The sequence below is a fragment of the Macrobrachium rosenbergii genome, chromosome 53 (assembly GCF_040412425.1).
Source record: "Macrobrachium rosenbergii isolate ZJJX-2024 chromosome 53, ASM4041242v1, whole genome shotgun sequence".
NCBI lineage: Eukaryota > Metazoa > Arthropoda > Malacostraca > Decapoda > Palaemonidae > Macrobrachium > Macrobrachium rosenbergii.
Genome location: NC_089793.1, coordinates 20,618,925 through 20,639,193, shown reverse-complemented (window position 1 = coordinate 20,639,193; position 20,269 = coordinate 20,618,925). Strand labels below are relative to the sequence as shown.

The window sequence follows — 20,269 nt, the reverse complement described above, 5'->3', positions numbered from 1 at the left end:
TTTTATTGTTTGGATACAAAAGGCTGAATGAAATTTATAATAATAAAATATCTTTTTATTTCATTAACTCCATAAGAAACAACTTGACACATGGCACTGTCTTTGGTAAAAAATAAAAATCATACTGGAACAAATTTGCACTGTCTTAGGTAAAAAATAATACAGGAACAAATGTCCAGCAACAAATAATTACTTCCCCATGAGAAAAACAGAAAATCCAGCACCATGCTGAACTATCCAAACAAGCATCAAATTAATAGATAAAACAAAATATCTTCCAAGTTCCAAAACTTCAAGCTGAATTAAGCAACGGGTATACAAAGCAGTTTACTGATCTTAACACATCCGCTTTGTCTTTAGCTTGTGTGAATCTGCTTATTCATTCATACACTGAAGTTTATCTTGCAAGCATTGCTGCAGGGGAGAATGGTTCTACATCTATATATATTGTATCTCTACATTTATTTTATCACAGACATTTAGTGAAAAAATTCTAAGGAACCCAGACCCCCAATGCAAATATTTTAAACCAATTGCCAGTAAAACTCTTACTTTGAAACATAAAATGAACAATCTGTAATACACAGACCCATTACCTAAATTTATCCGAACTGCAATTTAGGAGGCCAGATCTGGCTGCTGAAGAAATTGCAGAATGAGCTGACTGGGTGAAGGTCTAACTGAGTGCTAACTTATAACCATTCATAACTTGAAGGAGGTCAGTCAAGAAATAGCTGGCATGACTACATGCAGCAACAAAGGGCCGCCTACCTTAAGTATGCCATCAGTGTTGCGTCAAAGGATCCAGTTAGCAAAGTCTTCATCAAATGTGTGTCAAATCCCTTGGATGCACTGGTTCCCACAGAATTAACATCGTTACTATTGGGTAAGAAAAAAAGTATACCTTACATTTTACAGACCACTGAGCTGATTAACAGCTCTCCCTAGGGGGCTGGCCTGAAGGATTAGACTTATTTTACGTGGCTAAGAACCAATTGGTTACTTAGCAATGGACCTACAGCTTATTGTGGAACTGAACCACATTATAGTGAGAAATGAATTTCTATCACCAGAAATTGAATACCAAGCTGAATATCTACAGGCAATCTGAAGAAAGGTACCAGAAGCTTCAATTACCTCTGTTCTCTTTTTGAGAAGGCCTCCTGATGAAAGAATGAAATAATCATCTAAGAAATTTTAGTATCTGAGAAACCAACAATCCGAAATTAGTGATGAGGCAATCCCTGACAGGCTTTGTATTTTTGCAACTGAAAATTCTGTACTTTGAAAGTAAGCCAGGCCAGTTCAAAGTGAGAATGCAGGTCTTCCTGGGTAAGTTGGCAAAATCCCAATATCACACAGAATCATCCCCAGTAAAATTTCCAGCAAAGCATTTGCATCACTGTCTTGCCATGTCTTCTGGAAGGACAAGGCTGTACAACACTGATATGGGATGAACTATGAGCAACTGAATTTAGTTAAAAGCCTCCAAGCCAAGCCAAGGAGGGGAGCATAACAACATGGTCATGTTTTCAAAGAAATGACAAATTCAACCAAATTATTAAGTGCAAGGAAGGAGTGTCAAAAATAAGTTTGTCGCCTTGTTTCCTGAAGTCGGTAACAGCTCAAGACCTTTATGGGTTCTCTTCGTCTTAGTCCCAGTAAACTGGGCTTCCTCAAAAAAAAAAAAAAAAATGCTGGTTTATTCTGAGACTTCGCAAGACCTCCTCTTGATCAAGTGATCGCCCCCTGTCCTCACCAATGACTATTTCCACATGAGAAGACTTAAGACCTGGGAAGGAAATCTTCTGAGAAAGAATGAATGAAGCTCTCCTTTAAACCAATGTTCTGCTTCCAAAGTTAAAATGAACCTTGTGACTAAGATAATAAAATGTCAAAAGGCACAAATGATAAATTAGTACAAGTTAAAATATACAAATATTTTTCAAAGAAACAATTGCCAATGAAACTTACTCCATGATAAGTTGAATATCAAAAATTCAAAATACGACATGCCAATTTAAAATGAATACCAATTCAAAATGAGGATAACAGCCCAGCGACTGACTGCATTCATTACCTCGTTATCAAACTTATTCACTTCCACCAGATAAAAGCAAATATATTTTGCTGTAATTGAATGAAAGAAAGTACAGTACTGCTACACAAAGCATAGTTTAAATCTGGCAAAATAAATGACTCATTATATAAGCAAATGGCTTGACAAGCTAAAGAAAGGCAGCAAAACACTAATCCACTGTAACAATGCACAGTGAAACAGCACAAGCAAATGAGACGCTGACAATGAAAAAAGGGAAAGCTTTGCATGAATTAACAGGAAAGGAAATAAAAATGAATGCTAAAATCAGATCAAGAAATATCTTGTTGACAGCATGGAACCCATGGTTTATAAGCAAGAAAGCAGTGCACTACCAGTCAGTCATTAGATGATATTCTTTTCTTCAGTTCATTAACAGAATACCTAGGATTTGTGAAAACTCACAACTGGGGACTTATATAAATGATGGGTTTAAAAGTTACAAAAAAATAAGCCTGTAAGTCAATGATCAATGAAAATGCAGCACAGAGAACAATGCACTTTTAAACATTAACATCCTTACTGATGAACAGCAATATAACGTAAAATCACCACATAAATATATGCTGCCTACTGGCAGCAATATCATCAAGATATTCTTGAATATAACATTAGAACATAAGCCTTTTTCGCAACTAGGACTGTCAAGAGAAATTTGTAAAACAAAGGCTTTACATATGAGTATGCTAAATTATACAGTATACACAGTAAAAATTATATCTTTAAAAATATGGAAACAAACAAAATCAAACACTGAATTGCAAATTATCCACATTTGAGCAAATAGACTTTTCTGACCTCATGAGGAGAGTTCATACCAACATAAATACACAGAATCATAGGTCTCAGTTATAGCAAAGTTTCAGTAACATTACAGCAATTATAGTACAATTATCAAGACACCTAGCTATCTGCAATCGTTTCTGGAGGAGTTGTGGGTAGATTAGTCTTCCAAGCTAGGTACGTATTCCATAGCAATGCAAACACTTGAACCACCAATACCTGATGCTGCAAAGGCGTGAAGGAGAAATTGAAAATTTGAACAGCAGGCCAAACCTGGAACATTGAATAAACATGTTATTTTAAATACTTTTGAAAATACTCACAAGCACAACAGCAAAATAAAATTATTCATCCAACTGTTTAATACTGATAAGAAGAGAGAGAGTGAGAGGAGTCTTAATTATTATTGTTAAGCAGACTAACTAGACAACAGAGTCACAATAATTTGAAGTGCTTTTAAGAACAGAGTTTAGATTTCATCCTCTCAGCTTAATCCCTAGTTAGGTTACTGTTTTTAATGTGCTTTTTCCAAAAATTCCCAACTCATTGAATAGCTTATCCCATAATTTGCATTGGCAGATGTTTTACAAATGGATACGCTGGGCTTTGAAAACAGTTTACATTTTATCTAATAACCTGAATTTTTAAAAATCTTATTAATTCCACAATATATTTGCTGTTTGCTGAAGTCTGGACCCTCACATAAGTTTAGTGTAACTGTTAATACAGTACCAGCCTACCGTATTTGGTGGCTTATAAGACGCATGTCTGCATAGGACGCACCCCAATTTCAGCAGGACATTGAGGGAAAAAAAAATAAGGTTTCCTAGCCTATGCTCATATGATTTTTAGTAAGTAAAAAACTGTAGTATTAGGTTATCATATGCATATTGTTTCTTACCAACAGAATCAACAAAAAATTAATAAAGAAGTTATTTTATCATATTTATATTTATCAAAGATATGTATTATACAATCAGCCATTTACTACAATCCGAATGTTTAGTCTGCAGCTGAAAGCTACCTCAGGTTTACCAATAGATTGCAACACATTCCTATGTAAACATTGTTTCTTACCGCAGAATCAACAAAAACATTAATAAAGATGTTACCACGGTAATATATGTTATATATATCCATTATATATTATAAAAGTATGCAATCAAGATCTGAATTTACTACGTTTCATCACTGCAGCTGAAAGCTGCCTCTTGGCTTTGATATGAATACCGTTAGGTGGCAGCACCATCGTTTATATGTTATATATATCCATTATATATTATAAAAGTATGCAATCAAGCTCTGGAATTTACTACGTTTCATCACTGCAGCTGAAAGCTGCCTCTTGGCTTGATATGAATACCGTTAGGTGGCAGCACCATCGTTTGTAAAGCGTGCAGACGACGTTGGATGTACAGTAAAATGATTATAACTTGAAGTTTGCAGCGAATAGTGTAACTGCCTCTTGCTTTCCGTACCCATATTTGCAGGGGTAAAATCAATAAATAAAAATGTTTCCCTATGTAACGCTCAAGTCTCGTGAGCAACTGAACAAAGCCATGTTATTATTCTTAAAAGAGAATGCTAGCACGAAATTCGCATATCAACTCAACGACCTTGTTATTATGCCTAAAGAGAATGGTAGCAGGAATTGTCAACCACCAACTGATTGAAGCCATGTTATGTCTAAAGAGAATGTTAGCAGGAATTGCCAACTACCAACTGAACGAAGCCTTGTTATCCGTAAAGCTCTCGAGATAATCACCAATAGGTGGCAGCACACGTACTGTAAGTCTGTAAATGTGGAATGCGGCGATGCACTGTAGACGCATTTATAATGATAATAACACATTTTAATGAAAATATCGATAATAACAACGTAGATATTGATTTATAATACTAGCAGTAGTAATTATGTGATGGTAAGTGTGGGATAATGATAAATAATATAATAAAACTTTGGTTTTAATAGGTTATTAAGATAACACCGAATGTTAGGCTAGGCTACAACATCTACATGACGTTCATGTATAATTTCAGCCAAATTCTTAAATTTTGAGCCTACATTATGTACATAGGACGCAGGGGGATTTTTTAGGCCATTTTTTTAATAAAAAAAGTGCGTCTTATACGCCGTCAAATACGGTATATTCTCTGCATACAGGGATTGGGTCATGTGTGCTATTCATTAGGTAACCAAGGGTCAAACAAGTGTGACCAATTCTAAGTCAAGCTAAAATGACTTGTGTGTGGGACATTCTTTCTGATTCAAAGAATGCAATAGTAGTTCAACCATGTCTTTCATCTGCTTTGATTTGTTGTTGCCAGGTTCATCATTGAATAAACTCCACCATTTATTACAAATATGATATTTTAATGATAAAATAAAGTTTGTTCATACTTACCTGGCAGATATATATATAGCTGTATTCTCCAAGGTCCGACAGAATTTCAAATTCTCATTTGCACGAGTGTGGCCGGTCAGGTGGTTAGTACCCATTCCCGCCGGCTGGGGAGGCGGTATCAGAACCATTCCCATTTTCTATTCAGATTTTCTAACGCCACTGTCTCCTGAGGGGAGGAGGGAGGGCAATATGAATATATATATCTGCAGGTAAGTATGAACAAACTTTATTTTATCATTAAAATATCATTTTGTTCATGAGACTTACCTGCCAGATATATATATAGCTGAATACCACCTTTGGAGGGTAGAGACAGCCAAGAATTAGGAAAACCAAGTATTGGTAAAATTATTTTGGTTCCTTATCTGATAGCGTAGCTGACTGAGTGGTTACTGCCACCTAGTCTGCTTCTGCTTTACTAGAGACCCCAGCGAGGTAGTGACCCATATAGCTGGCGACTTCTAGATGATCTGTCAACGGGGCGTGACCACAATGTGACTAGACATAGACCATACAAAGAGGACAAAAGAGCATTACTAACCACCTAACCAACACCTAAAGCGTTGGTTTGCAAAGGATTGGGAAGACTGCCTCAGTAGTCGACCCAACAACCACAAAAACACAATTAAAAAAAGGGGATAGGATCAGAGTTACCCCTGTCCCAAAGGTTGCTGAAGCAGCAATGTATGGTCCCAGCGAAAAGCAATTTTATGCTACCTAAACATCTTTGCCAAGAGTGTGAGGCAAACACGAATTGACTTCACCAAAATGTGGTACTAAAAATGTCACTGAGTACCATATTTTCTTGAACGCCATGGAGGTAGCAACTGCCCTCACCTCGTGAGCGTAACTCTCAACAACTTGAAGTTGGAGTCGTCACAACCAGAGTGTATGTCCCAATGACGTTCTCTAATGAAGAATGCCAGTGCATTCTTAGACATAGGTTTAACTGGTTGCCTCACAGAACACCATAAAACATCCAAGGGACCACGAGTGTCCTGTGTTCTTTTAAGGTAGTACCTGAGAGCTCTAACTGGACATAGAACTCCCCTCAGGTTCCTGTCCAATAAGGTCTGCTAAACCTTTAATTGCAAAGTGTCTAGGCCAAGGGTTAGAAGACCTATCATTCTTAGCCAAGAACTTAGGGCTTAAAGAATAGACAGCATTGTGTTCCTTGAAGCCCACATGACCTCCTCGAACTTCGCCACTCTCTTCGCGAGGAATGCCGCTGAAAATATCCTTAAGAGATGCAGAGTGGAGAGGCTCAAAGGACTAAACATCAAAACTGAGCATTCGCCAAGTTCCAGCAGCAGGAATTAGCTGAGAACCTGACGTCTTGAAAGAGCTCAAGATCGTAGGTCCTTATTGGTCAGACAAAGCTAATCCTCTGTGTCTGAATACACCGAAAGCATGTTCCGATAACACTTGATGTCGTGAACTGCTATATCGAGTTTTCTCTTAAGTAAAGGGAGAAAAATCCATAACCCTGGCTCACAGTGATAGAGGAAGAGTGTGCCCTTCTTTCTACAATTCAACCTTGAAGGTTGCTCGCTTCGCTAGATATATCCTTTAGATGAAGAACTTCTGGCTCTAGCGATGGCCCATTCTACCCTGGCCAGAAAAACCCCTAGCTCTGACCAAGTTCGATAGTCTGAAAGCAGTCAGGTTCAGGAGCGGGAGATCTCAAAGTATCACGTGAAGTGGGTTTGTATGAGCAGGTCTGCTCTCAGGGGAAGGGTCCTCGGAACGCTCACCAACCAGAAGAGAAACTCGAGAACCAGTGGTTCGAAGGTAAAACGTGGGGGATGAGAGTCATCCTCGCACTTGAGGTCGCGAATCCCCATGCAGACTTCTCCCAGAATTTAGAACGGGGAAAAGGCAAACATCTATTCCGTCAATCCCAGGAGAAGAGCAACACTCCTAACTGCCCCAGGTCAGTACAGATGATGCTTTATAGAGGGAGCCTCGCTGTTCTTGAAAGTCGAAAAAATCCAAGATGGCGACCCCAAAATTTCCAAAAATCTTGGCAAAACCTCCTGATGAAGGGTCCACCGGCAGGAGTTGATGGCTACCAACAGGAGCAGGTCTGCTTTCGAACATTTTCGAACCCTGCAACAAACTTGTGAGAATCGGGAATGTTACAGCATAGGCTCAAAGAATAATCTCTCTTGCAAGGCTGAGTTAGGGATCAAGTAGTATTGTCCGAAGTTTGCTAGAACTACACGGTTGCAAACTTGGACCTCGAGAATTGGCGAAGCTAAAAGATACGCCAAATCTTTGAAGTCGACAAAACAGGACACTGTTCCTCTCTCGGGTTCCTAACCTTCCTCTCCCTCTAGTAGTTGCCCCTCAACCTGTTGACGACCGATCGGAAAACAACACTAGGTTGGGTTCAGAAGCTGAGAGATCCCTTTCTACTGTTTCGTTGGATCGAGCCAAGCCCACCCCAGATCCTCTTTATATAAGGAAGAATTCTCAATTCCTCTTCAAGTCTTCCTTGCTTTGCCAGTTCTCCAACAAAAGAACTGAAGAGGCCTGAGATGCAGACTCCCCAGAAAACAAACTTCTCCAGCGAGAAATGGTCCCAGCAGACTCATTCCTTCCTTCACCTAGCATGTTTCCTTTCCAAGAAGGCCGAGACTTTCCGTACATAGAAGTTTGCCGTTCTTCGACGGAGCTATAAAAGCCGCTGAATAGATCTGAATTCCCAGACACAATGAACAGTGAGGGGATCAGCTGCGACTTCTCCACAGACCAGAAGTCCCAGGGACTTCCACGAGTTGCAGAGTCAACCGAAGGTCCTCCAGATACGCTTCGCAATGACGACATTTCCGAATCAACCAGTCGTCCAAGTAGAGGAGATCCTGACGTGCGACAGATGCAACTGCATCGCAACGTTTTCCATGAGACGATGTAAACACCTCGGAGCAAAATGTGGCGTAACAGCATCTGAAAATGCTCCCAGGCGGTCAACCATCCAAGTACGTGACCAGACCCAACGTTGCTTAACTCGCTGATGGACGAAGCGGTGTTTTCAATCGCGGTATGGCCGTTAGCAGAGTACAAAGCAGAGCCCTGAACTGGTACGTCTAGTCCCCAAGACAACCTGAGATACTTCACGAACGTGGATGAATTGGGGCGTGAAGATAAGTATCTTGGAATCCAAAGATACCATCAATCCCTCGATGAAGGGCTCCTAGTATTGACTGCGAGGTCCCATCTTGAACTTTCCTTCCGACCAGAAGTTGTTCGACCTGTTGACGTCAAGAGCGGGTCCCAGCCTACTGAAAAAGCTTTGGGACTAGAAACAATCTGTAGTAAAATCCCGGGGAACACCGAGGTCAAGACCTGTTCCATGCTCTCCGCCTAACATCTGTTGAGCAGGTCAAACAATTTTCTGTTTGACAGGAAGGCAGTTGGGAAACAAAAAACAAAAAGGAGGAGGAGGCAGGAAGGAATCAAGTAACCTCTCTAACAGTAGGAGGGACCAAACGTCTGCCCCTCACTCTTTCCAGGCTTGTGCAAAATGAAGCCTGGTGCAAAGGGAAAGTCTGGGAGATGAAAGTCGCTACTTGCCTCTCTTGGAAGTGACATTCCTTCGGGAAAACTCTCTCGTGGTGCGGGTCTCGTGTTGCCCCATGGAAGCCCCTTGTTAGGCAAACATTTAGCTTTCGTTTACTTTTTGTATCACAGATCGGTGCAAAAGCGTTATGAAGGAGATGCAGTTTGAATGTCAATAACTTTAGTTTTGAGAAAACGACATTTTGCTTCTCTGTGTATTTATTTGCTTACGTTACACGGTTGATGTTTTTTATGACATAATGAAAAGCCAAAAAATAGACCTGCAAAGTAATATAACCGCTTAAATGAAGCCAAATGGCGAGTGTCAAAACACGGTGAGGTTGGCCAGCGCGATGTCATACCTCTAGTCAAGCTCCTGAGCTGCTACTGACTGACTGCCACTGACTGCCCTGCGGCATTCCTGTCTTTTAGCTGATGCGTACTATGTCCACAGGGCTGCTATAGATCGCATTAGATATTATTCCATAGCTAAAAGGAAATTACCACCGATATACTGGCAATATCATTACATTATATGAAAAATGTAATTTGGACTATGATAGGTTACTGTTTGTTTATAACTCCTAACTGTGGCGAACTTTTAAATAAAACTTTCTGAGAAGATAGTCAGGATATGTATGATGCCATAAAAAAATCCCAGAAAATTTGATTTCCGATTTTTTGATCAAACGCTCCTCTAAAGACAAAGACAACTGGCGCTGCGAAGGTGGAGAGAGTAGCGAAGGTTGAAAAGTCTCAGAAACAGATCACTTAAGAAAAAGCCAGAGTCTGATAATCGGAGGAAGAATAGGACGAAAGAGTTTCTCTTCATACAAAGGCTGTGACGAAAGAGGATGTTCCTCCGCGGCTGGCGGAGTCTTGGTGAAGTGAGTGGGTAGTAGTTCGATTCGCCCGATACGTGGCCCGGGAACTCCAGCGAACGGTTGAAGTCGCTTAATAAACATAAAAAATGGGAACGCCACGGTTAGCGTGTCATCCCTTGCGCAGAGCCATGCTAATCTTTCTGTATCGTTCCAATTTATATATGTACTGCCGAAGCAAGTACTGGCTAAATTAAGAAGGACATCCAGATGTTGAAGCGGGTAGTTGTGCGACATGATAAACAACTGGAGCGGTGTCAACACAAGACTTGAAGCTATACGTCGTGAAAGGCCGAGCCATGGCGTGGACGCCGCCAGAGGCCTCCGCGTGGCAAGTACTAGAAGAGAGTCTGGCGTGGCGCGGCGTCGCCGCGGCTGAGCGCGCCAGCGTCAAGGTGAGCCCGCGTGAAGCGTGAGAAGCGCATCGAGAGCAAGACGCGCTCCTGGCGACACAAGAAAAGGTCAACACCTCAACTCGGGAAGACGCAATGGAAGCCACTAAACACTCTCTAGGCGACAGGCTCTGTATGCGTTCGAACGGGAGACGAAGGTGAAAGTCTGTACCTCAAAACAGGCAGATTCGAATTTGAAAGGTTCATGAGGCATCAGCTGTTGTTGCAAACCCAACAAATCTTACGCGTTGGAGAAGCCACTCTCGGGAGAAGGCTGAACCTGAGAGAAGGAAAGGGGCGAGAGACGTATACTTCTTCCCACAGGGGAAGGTAGCCCCTTGCCTTAGCGCTGACAGGGGAAGTCATAGCGTGATCATTCGAAAACACTTTATTCTCTTCTGCAGAGGAATATCCACGCAACTTCCGTAAGGCACAAACGTCTAGAGGAAGAGGACGGAAGCGCCCTCTCCTCTAAGCTTAAGAGGGCGAGAGTCCAACCGAGAGCTCAACCCCGAGCGGGGAGGGCGTGTCGGGTGACCGCCGTCCCTTCAGGATCGTGCCTGAGCACGATCCCTAGCAGCCTGGGTAGCGTCACCAGGACCCGCGAAGGGCGCCAGATCGGTGGGAAGCCCCGTAACCCTCATGCGACTTTCGACATGCCCCTCCCTGGTCCTGGGAGTTCGACAGAGTGTCCAGGCCTAGAGGCATATAGCCGATCTGACGCTCCACAACACTGGGGCACTAGCACTAACACTATGCGTTTGAATTGCATTCACTTTAGTTCAAGAGCACGCATTACTTTCACACGAGCAGGAATTACCTTCTGCAGCAACAAACTACAGGGTTAGTACTAAAAATTTTCTGGGGTTACTATAGTAGGAGAAAACCCTGACTGTCCATCTATGATGCACTCTAGGGAGGAAGATTCCCTAGCCTCACGCTCCAATTTAAGCATATAGGTTTTATATTTCTTCCACTCACCCTCAGACAATCCCACATTCATTACCGATTATATAGAGCATTGAACACCCATATCATACATAAAGAGTGAGGAACTATCAGCGTCTTCGATAGCCTCACCTTACATTCACCCAACTGCTGACAGACCAATAGCTAGAGGTAAGACATCTTAATTATAAGAAAAGTCAAGAGCAAAAAATCAAAAACGGTCCACAAAGAGTTTATGCTGGAATCACAGATCCAGTCGAATGCAAAAAACAACCAAAATAGCAAGTGACAACAAATTTAAATCAAATGGTGGAGGAACTGACAACAGGTGCTGATAGTCTGGCGACAGAGAAAATCTGAATAGAAAATGGAATGGTTCCTGATACCTCCCAGCGGCGGAATGGGTACTAACCACCTGACCGGCCACTACGTGCAGCCGCGAAATTCTATCGGACCTTCGAGAATACAGCTATATATATATCTGGCAGGTAAGTCTCATGAACAAAACTGAGTTTCAGAAATGTTAAAGTATCAATGATTGGGATGGTTACGTTTAACACGGTCATAGTCACTGTAGCTATGTGCAGAAGGTGAGTAAATAGTTTCCCAAATCATTCCTCTTAACCACCAGCTAACTACCTTGTTGCCATGACAGTATTTCCATTGGAACATATGATTCTTTGAGACTGGACAGTAAGATGGAAAAAGATATAATACAAAGGAGGTTAACTCATCAGACAGTGTTTAAACATAAGATTTGCAACTAGTAAAAAGACATTTATGATTTATATTTCCATATGAACATCAAAATAATTGCAATCTCAACTCTACTAAAGACTTACACTCCAGTTTGCAAGCAGAATATCCTTATACTTCTTTCTGACCATATCTTGTGATACTTCAAAACTGTTTCCCTCAAGCATGCCTAAAAGTGTTAAAAATGCTGCAATAAATCCTGGTGCAAAAATCAGTTGATCAACAGCAACTTTTTTAACTGCCACAATCCCTTTCCCTGATCCAATGTGCCTGTGTAAAGCTCCATACCAAGTTCCCAACGTTGGTCCCTGGAAGAAAACAGCAGACTTAACATAAAATAGTAAGATACAGAAAAACAACAGAAACCAGTCACATCAAAATAACAAAAATCACTTTTTAATATCATACAACACTGATATCGTCACACTGCTCATCATATTCATTATAAAACTGATGACTCCTGCACAGCTTATCATGTGATTTTTAAAAACCCAAAAAATTTCTTAAATAACATTTTATTTTTTTAATATCATCCAATCAATTTACACAGTCAATTTCTTGCACAGTCAGCACTCCAAAAAATATTCCTATAGAATGAAAAGCAACACTCCTCTGGTCAGCTATGCACTGGGAACACCTAGTATCTATCCCCTTGATGGTAAGTCACCCAATATTTGTCACCATGGAAACACAGCTGCAAGGCAAGCAGAAGTGCTGGAGGCTGGGTGACTCAGGAATCAGAATGGTCTTTTAAGAGCTTCAGATCTAACTAAAACCATGGAGACCAAGATCCGGGGAATTCTTGAACTGCCACTGAACTAGAGACAGGTTAGCCAGTAAAGCCTGTATCTGCTGTAATGGATAAAGCCAGAAGAGATGTGAGAGGACCTTTTAAGCCCTCAAATGATAAGTGGCCTACTATTCTAGCTAAAAAAACTTTGTTTCTAATAGTCAGTCTTCTATCAGGCTAACTCAACGTCTTACTTTTATCAAAGATAACTTAGACTTCTCAACCTACCATTAGGGATGGAATTCTGTGAGGTATGGCACCTTGCCAAATGACTTAGTAACAGCACTAGCTGCTAAACCCTTTAAACAGTGATCTAAAAAAGGATTGCTAAATTAATGGTCATTACTGTATATTCTTTTAAAAGAGTGCAGTTTCTAATTACGTACTGACTAAATTTATCATATATACACTAAATATCAGAGAAGTGTAAAAGGTTGGTTAAGAACAATCTTTCATTATGAAATCTATGCTGGGTATCTGAAATCAGATCTGTCCATAATGTATGGCACCTTGCCAAGACAGATTTATATCTATTACTCTATTTTCTGAGTGGATGTCAGTTAAATTAGCCATTATTCTCATAACCATTAATGAATACTGGTATAATGTCTTGTTACATAAGAGTGACTGCTGAGTGGGTATCCTAGTTGAATTCACTACACTGTAATACATAACTGAGACTATCTTTCTTCTATTAACAACAATTTCCTCTTTTAATTACATGAGACTGTGTATTACACCAATTTATAGAAAAGATTTGATCTACACAAATCTAGCAATACAGTACACTGGGAACCTGCAAAAAATCACAATACAGTAGGACAAGAGCTGACTGTACTCAATTCTAGATAAACAATCACCCAAACTGTCTTTGAAAACAAAAGCCTCGTTACCAATTACTAGACACACCAAAAGTAAGGCTCTTATTACCTGGGAACCTGAAGCTCCTTGAGCCAAAAACCAGAGCTGTGACATGCTGAGGCCCTTTTGGGATTGAGAAGGAAATGGAAAGGAAATTTGTTGATCCTGAATTTTGGCTAATTATGACTGAGAAGGAAATGGAAAGGAAATTTGTTGATCCTGAATTTTGGCTAATTATATGTAAAAAGTTTGTTGTGAAACTAATAAACAACAGTAATAACTAAACCCCCTATAAGCTTCATTGAAACATGATTAAGAAATGTAAAACTGACTCACCACAAAAAAAGTTCCAAGGCCAAAAAACCGGAAAGTTCGTTGCCACTGGAACTGTTCAAATTTTTTCTGTTCAACTACAAACTGAGATATTACATCTCCTGCCCCCATCAATATACCTGGAAAAGATAGCTGAGGTCAATATAGTTATCAATTCTATACATAACCAGAATATGAATTTATCTGAGAACCTCTACCTACTAGTACCTCAATAACCTGGCACTTTAATAGCAGCGGGCCATACTTATGTGGTGCAGGGAAGAACGGGGCAATGGCATTTGAGATTAATACAACATTCACGACCTATTAATATTTCAGATCCTCAGCAAAAAAAAAGGAGTAATTTTAGAAGTAATTTGTATTTCTTCTAACATACAAAGCTGAAGTTCTTTACTTAGGATTCTGCTTGCATACGCAAACTGGAACAACTATTCAAACTTATTGACAAGGTAGCCAACCTACTGACAGGCAGGGGGTCTGCACTCCACTTTGCCTTCCATCTCCAGTACCAGAGTGAGGGGTGAATAAGGAGGGCCATAAATGTAAAATACTTCATGGTTTTATGTTGGGAAAAATACAAATTACTTTTAAATTATACTATTTGTTCCTACACAAATACAAACCTACGTTCTTTACATAGGAGACTTACCCATTGATGGGAGGAATCTGGGTACTCTCTGAACTGACAGGTGGGTTAGCCCAACCTGGGGTGTTACCTTCCTAGTCTGTTAGAGCACCTCTAGTATACTGCACATATGGGATGTAGCAGAAGCTACACTTCTGGACCATTAGGTAAAGGGTTTGTACTCCATTACTTAATCAGGTTATAAAAACCCTAACTGAAGTGTCAAAGACAATAAAACAGGTAAATAGGATCAACAAAGCTTGTTTTATTGTCTGTCCTTGCCAGGAGAGGAGGAAACTTGCTGCCTTTCATTGCCAATAAAAAGACTGGTGCTCAGTCAGACAGCTGCATCTACATCCATCAAGCTTGTATCAGAATGGCACTCTGACTCTCCATTTTCCAGAGAAGAAGAAAGTAAAGTAAAGAGAGAGGGACGAAAACCAGTCACTCCTAAACTATCTCCTGCCAACTGGATACCTAGACAAGGTGCTACCTGCCCCAAAGGGAGCTGGGCTCACTAACCGACCTGTTGAACAGCCACCACTGGTCCACGGAAAGCATGTCCAAGGCTAGTGGGCAACATTCTGCAGGTAAAACAACATGCAGGTGATCATACCCAATCATCTCTCAGCATGCAATATTTGAAAGTCAACAGGTTCCTATTGAGTGCAAAGTATAGGGTGATGCCACTACTATCTCAAAATCTCATCTGGGCTGCAATTCTACTTCCACACTGGAAGAGAAAATACCCATGGATCAACTTAGAGCCAAGAGAAAATGTACTTGAAATAGCAAGTTTTTCCTGAGATACAAGCCTAAAGGTCTTTACATAGGATTTAGCTAGTGGAGGCAAGCTGGAATGGCCGTTTAATTTTCAGACAATATCATTAACTACCAACGGTAGGGGGGAAGCCCCACCCACTCATCAGTCTGCACTCTACTTTGCCTTTCGGGCCAGGTATCAGAATGAGGGGTGGCTGAGGTGGGCCATAAATATAGACCTTCAGGTTTGTTTGTTAGGAAACATACAAATTACTTTAAAAATTTGCCATTTCTTCCCACACAAATACAAAACTTTGGTCTTTACATAAGAGACTTATATACCCATTGGAGGGTGGAGTTTTGTGTAAATCTCCTACCCACCTGGGAATACCTTCCTGGTCTGGAAGAGCTGAGGAAGGAATCCTACACCTCTAGCTTGTTCGACATATGGGATGCTGCAACTGCTAGACTTCTGGGTTTAAAGTAATGAGCTGCATCATTACTTTAAAAAAATGCTTGGAAGAACCCAATAGTGTTGGAGACAATAAAACTTGCTAATAAGAGCAATGGGTTTGTTTTAATTTCTATCCCTCTCTTCCCTTGTCTAAGAGAGAGGGGAACATACACCCAAACCATCTACGCAAGATGAAGGACAGGATACCCTTGTCATGCAGTCACCCAGAAACTCATCTGTCCAGCATGTGACAGCTCACTACCTGCCTCTTTGCCTAAAGAGAGAGACAGGTAAAGGAGAGACGGGAGGAGACCAGTCATTCACACCCTTTCTCTCCCGCTTACTTAACACCTTAGATGGGATGCACGTGTCCCCTAAAGGAGTCATATGAACCACACAACTTGTTGGGCAGCCACCACAAGATCCAAGGAAAAGTATGTCCAAAGATTTATGAACAAGTCCTGAAGATAATACATGTACAGGGTAAATATGGTCTGGTGCGACCACATGCCGGCCCATATTGCCTGCTGAACCATCAGGTCCTTTCAGAATGCAAGGGACAGGGCAATGTCCCTAACTTCATGATCTCTCGCCTACCAAACTCCTGTTTACCTCGTCAGATGAAGAGCAAGCCCACTATTGTCTCACAAAGCTCAAAAGAGGACGTTCTCTTGGACACCTCTTCCTTGGCCAAGTCGGTACCAACGAAGAGGTGTCGACACTCCGGCCTGAGATGCTGGAGTCCTCTTAGGGTAGTACCCCAGCACTCTAACCGAAGCCTGGACAACACTCAATAATTAAAGGTTTCCTCTCCCCAGGCTGCTCTAAGTTAGGGGTTTGCATGATGCAACTATAAGCAAACAATCACACACAATCATATACCACACAAAAACAACAAAAGGAAAGCAGACGGTAGTTGGGCAGAGAAGCGCACAGATGTCTTCACACAACAGCGACCAAAACCAGTGTAGTGCAGACCAACGAGTGGGCAGGGCTTCGCCCCTACTGTTGGTAGCTAACGACCTTGTTTTTAAGTTATCCGCTGTTCCAGCTCACATTCACATGCAAAATTCCTATGTAAAGACCAAAGGTTTGTATTTGTGTAGGAACAACTTGAATTTATAAATGGAGGCATTAGCATAGACTAGGCTAGATAACGTATACTAATTCAAGTTTACGATTTTTTTTCTTTTTAATTTTAGGAAATCTACATTCAAATTACTCATAGACCTGCTTACCCAAAATGCTAGGGCTGAAGTGTTAACATTCTCTGTATAAAACTTTTGGTATTATTTTACTTCAAACTATTATTTGATATTAAGAGTTTTATTGCTGTGATCTCAAGTCTCCTCAATATGATTAGTATGAAACTGAAGATCATATGTATCATAAATTTACTATTACCGAGATATTTACCACCTTTTGTTTGTTCTGCCATTCATTCCAATGGGGCTGGTACTGAACATGGTGCTCATGAGAGTGGTGCAAGTACAATATTAAATCAAACTTTACAGCGAAAGAAAAGAATGTCAGAAATGCTTAAGGCACACACACAAGTAAAAAATGCACGGAAGTTCTTCGGCGCAAGCTTGTTTTCTGTATGAGCCGCAGCCCATGAAGCTTTCAGCCATGGCCCAGTGGTGGCGTGTCCTATAGCATTGCCAGATGCACGATCATGGCTAACTTTAACCTTAAAATAAAAACTACTGAGGCTATAGAGCTGCAATTTGGTATGTTTGATGATTGGAGGGTGGATGATCAACATAACAATTTGCAACCCTTTGGCCTTAGTAGTTTTTTATCTGAAGGCGGGCCGGACAGAAAAAGTGCAAACAGACAGACAAATAGCCATCTCAATAGCTTTCTTTTACAGAAAACTAAAAATGGGAAGATTACAGGCTATTTTCAAGTCCAAAATGTGATGGTTTAGAGTGGAATTCTACCAAACTTTCATTCATGACTAGGCCTACTTGCAATATCCTAAGCTGCAGCCCATTTCAAAACCATGGCACTATTGCAGATATAAAATAAAACTTACATCTGAACTTTTGCTTATGCTATTCATATTACAATAAACTTTACTTTTAAATTACTCATATCTAAGTTTCTGGGAAGAAGTCAGAGGATCTTCATGCTTAACTGAATTGAATATAGAATTTAGGCCAAAGGCCAAGCACTGGGACATAGCCTATGACGCTATTCAGCATTGAACCGGAAACTGACAGTAAAAGGTTTGAAATGTTTAGCAGGAGGAAAACCAGTATCACTAAGCAATAGCTCTGTATGGGGTATTACTTTGGAAACTGATTTTTCTTACAGTATTTTGGTTGCTTATCGAGAATTTACCATTACTTTTTGTCAGTCGACTGTAATTAACATGTAACTAACCTCAGAAGTTGTATGCTGGCCATCCTGGAATGCTATCGCGCATGCGCAGTGTTATAGGGGAGGTTTTGGTAACAAGCAGAGTTTCCTTCACCGGGGGGTCGGGGGGGAGGTGCTAAGTAGCATGGCCTGCTAAATTAGGTTTGGTTAGTATACTTCCTTTCATAATAGGTTTCCTTAGCCAATCCCTTCTTAAACATATGGCTCCCTAATGACATGCGCATGCACAGAACCATTCCGTGACAACAACATGGCAGTCCTGTCTTTCTCCCAACGATTTCCCCACCTAAAACCCCGCATTCCCATAGGGTCCCCAACCATGTTGGGTAGATATGAGGTTAATAATAACTGACTGACAATAACCACCACCACCTCCTTCATCAGCAACACTGAAAGCGTAGGAAAAATCAATTTCCACAGTAATAGTCCGTGCAGAGCAGTTGCTTGGATTTACCAGTAAACCTCGCAGAGTAAAAGTATGGGGTTGCCCTGCATTGGGTATTACCTTGGAAATTTACTTTTCCTGTAGTATTTTGGTTGTTTATTAATAATTTAACTTTATTTTTTGCCGGTCAACTGTAATCAACCTATAATTAACGTAAGAACTGAAATGCTTTTGTGTGCCGGCCATCCTGGAATACTATCGCACATGTGCAGTATTACATGGGAGGTTTTGGTAACAAGTGGAGTTTCCTTCACCCGGTGGTCTGCCCTCCTAAGTAACACAGCCTACTTGGTTAGGTTAGGTTAGGTTAGGTTAGAGATTAGGTTAGGTTAGGTTAGTACAGTTCCTGGTAGAACTATATAGTAGCTCCGCGGCGGCGACTGCCTTCTACCTTAACTTTTTCTACAGTTTTTTGGTTGCTAATTATGAATTTACCTTTAATTTTTTACGCTCGAGTGTAATTAACCTGTAATTAACCCTGAAGTCCATCCAACAAGGGGTTTCCACACGCGATCTTCACAAGACAGAGCATGGGTATATACGTCTGTTTTGAACGGTTCATATCCCGTCCGGCAAGTGCAATAACTTAACGTATGGGTACCCCCCCCCGGGGCCAGTACTAGACACGGCAAAGGGACATTCCATTTGGCCGACAACAAACAGATGCACCGCCAGTATCAGAACCTCTAAAAGTGTAGAAAAAAACAGTTGAAAAGGTAAAAACAAGCGCGGAGCTAATATATATAATTACCAAGTTCCTTTTATAATAGGTTTTCTTATCCAATCCCTTCCTGAACATCCGGCTCCCTAATGACTTACAAATGAGTGGAACCATTCCATAACTACATGGCAGTCCGTGCAGAGTTACCCTGTGGTTTTATCCCTCGCAGTTGCCCTATGAATCAATTGTTAAGAGAGGGTGTAAATAAGATGGTAAGAGAGGGTGTAAATAAGATGGAAGTGAATATGAAAAGACGCACAATAAAAGGAACGAAAGGGGTTGCAGCTAGGGACCGAAGACACGCTGCAAAGAACCTCAAGTAACGTCTACAGTGAACCGCATGAGGTGACTGTCGGCACTAACCCTCACCCTCTAAGGGGAAGTAAAACGTACAAGTTGCCTGTATTCACACTGGCTGTTCTTCCTTCCTGTTGGTACGGCAGGCAACTAGACCTGAGCATAGTCCACACTATTTTTGCTGTGCATGTCCTCACCTGCTTGAAATGACTGAACAGCCAATGGGTATCGCCTCAAGGCGTTGACATAAAGTCTCGATATGACAGACATCATCGACAGCAAGAGGGAAGTCTTTAACCGACTTCAAACTTGTTTACATACTTTTTGGCACGGCATGAGAAAACAGTGTTGCCATAATTTATTTCGCGAACTTTGGGCTTTCGAGAAACCATGTGTGTTTTTGACGACGCTGGGTATTTTCATTTCTTTAGCATGAGATATTTTTATATTACTCCCCAAACATGGACTTTGAAGAAATCTTAAGCATTAACTAATAGTAAGAGTTTCTCATGTAAAAATATGGTAATAATCAGTTCTCGCCACCCGGAGTCTGGAATGTATTATCTTATTTCATTTATTTTTACTACAAATTATATTATGTTTTTTTTATCAAATGTATTTTTACTGTACTTTCTCAAAGTTCTTGTCACATGAGAACAATCAGGAGTTTTCTGAGTTTTCCATTTGCCTAGTGACAACACTCGTTTCCGATGCCTTATCAAATATGAACACATCTCCCGAGAGTGAGCGATAAGTAACAAGAGTTTAATGG

At 40.8% G+C, this 20,269-nt stretch overlaps 1 protein-coding gene and 1 pseudogene across 2 annotated transcripts; both read right to left on the bottom strand.

Moving 5' to 3' along the window:
• Positions 1-40: 40 nt before the first annotated feature.
• LOC136834344 (protein Mpv17-like) lies at positions 41-19,851 on the bottom strand. Of its 2 annotated transcripts, none has more exons than XM_067096852.1 (4): positions 19,695-19,851; positions 13,812-13,927; positions 11,911-12,132; positions 41-3,154 (listed from the first exon to the last, which is right to left on the bottom strand). In XM_067096852.1, the coding sequence occupies exons 1-4, from the start codon at positions 19,768-19,770 to the stop codon at positions 3,002-3,004; spliced, it is 567 nt and encodes a 188-aa protein (XP_066952953.1). In that variant the 5' UTR covers positions 19,771-19,851; the 3' UTR covers positions 41-3,001. The 2 variants fall into 2 exon arrangements, with proteins under 2 accessions (XP_066952953.1, XP_066952954.1); XM_067096853.1 differs by having other exon boundaries at positions 19,654-19,812.
• Positions 9,813-9,913, bottom strand: LOC136834475 (U6 spliceosomal RNA; annotated as a pseudogene).
• Positions 19,852-20,269: the final 418 nt, after the last annotated feature.

What these genes read in the sequence shown, in the direction of transcription:
- LOC136834344 (XM_067096852.1), bottom strand. Translation starts at nt 19,770, where the DNA reads ATGATGTCTGTCATATCGAGACTTTATGTCAACGCCTTGAGGCGATAC. An exon ending in TGTTCAGTCATTTCAAGCAG is followed by an intron (nt 13,928 to 19,694) that starts GTGAGGACATGC and finishes TATCTTTTCCAG; the next exon opens with GTATATTGATGGGGGCAGGA. An exon ending in GCCTTGGAACTTTTTTTGTG is followed by an intron (nt 12,133 to 13,811) that starts GTGAGTCAGTTT and finishes GTTTTCTTCCAG; the next exon opens with GGACCAACGTTGGGAACTTG.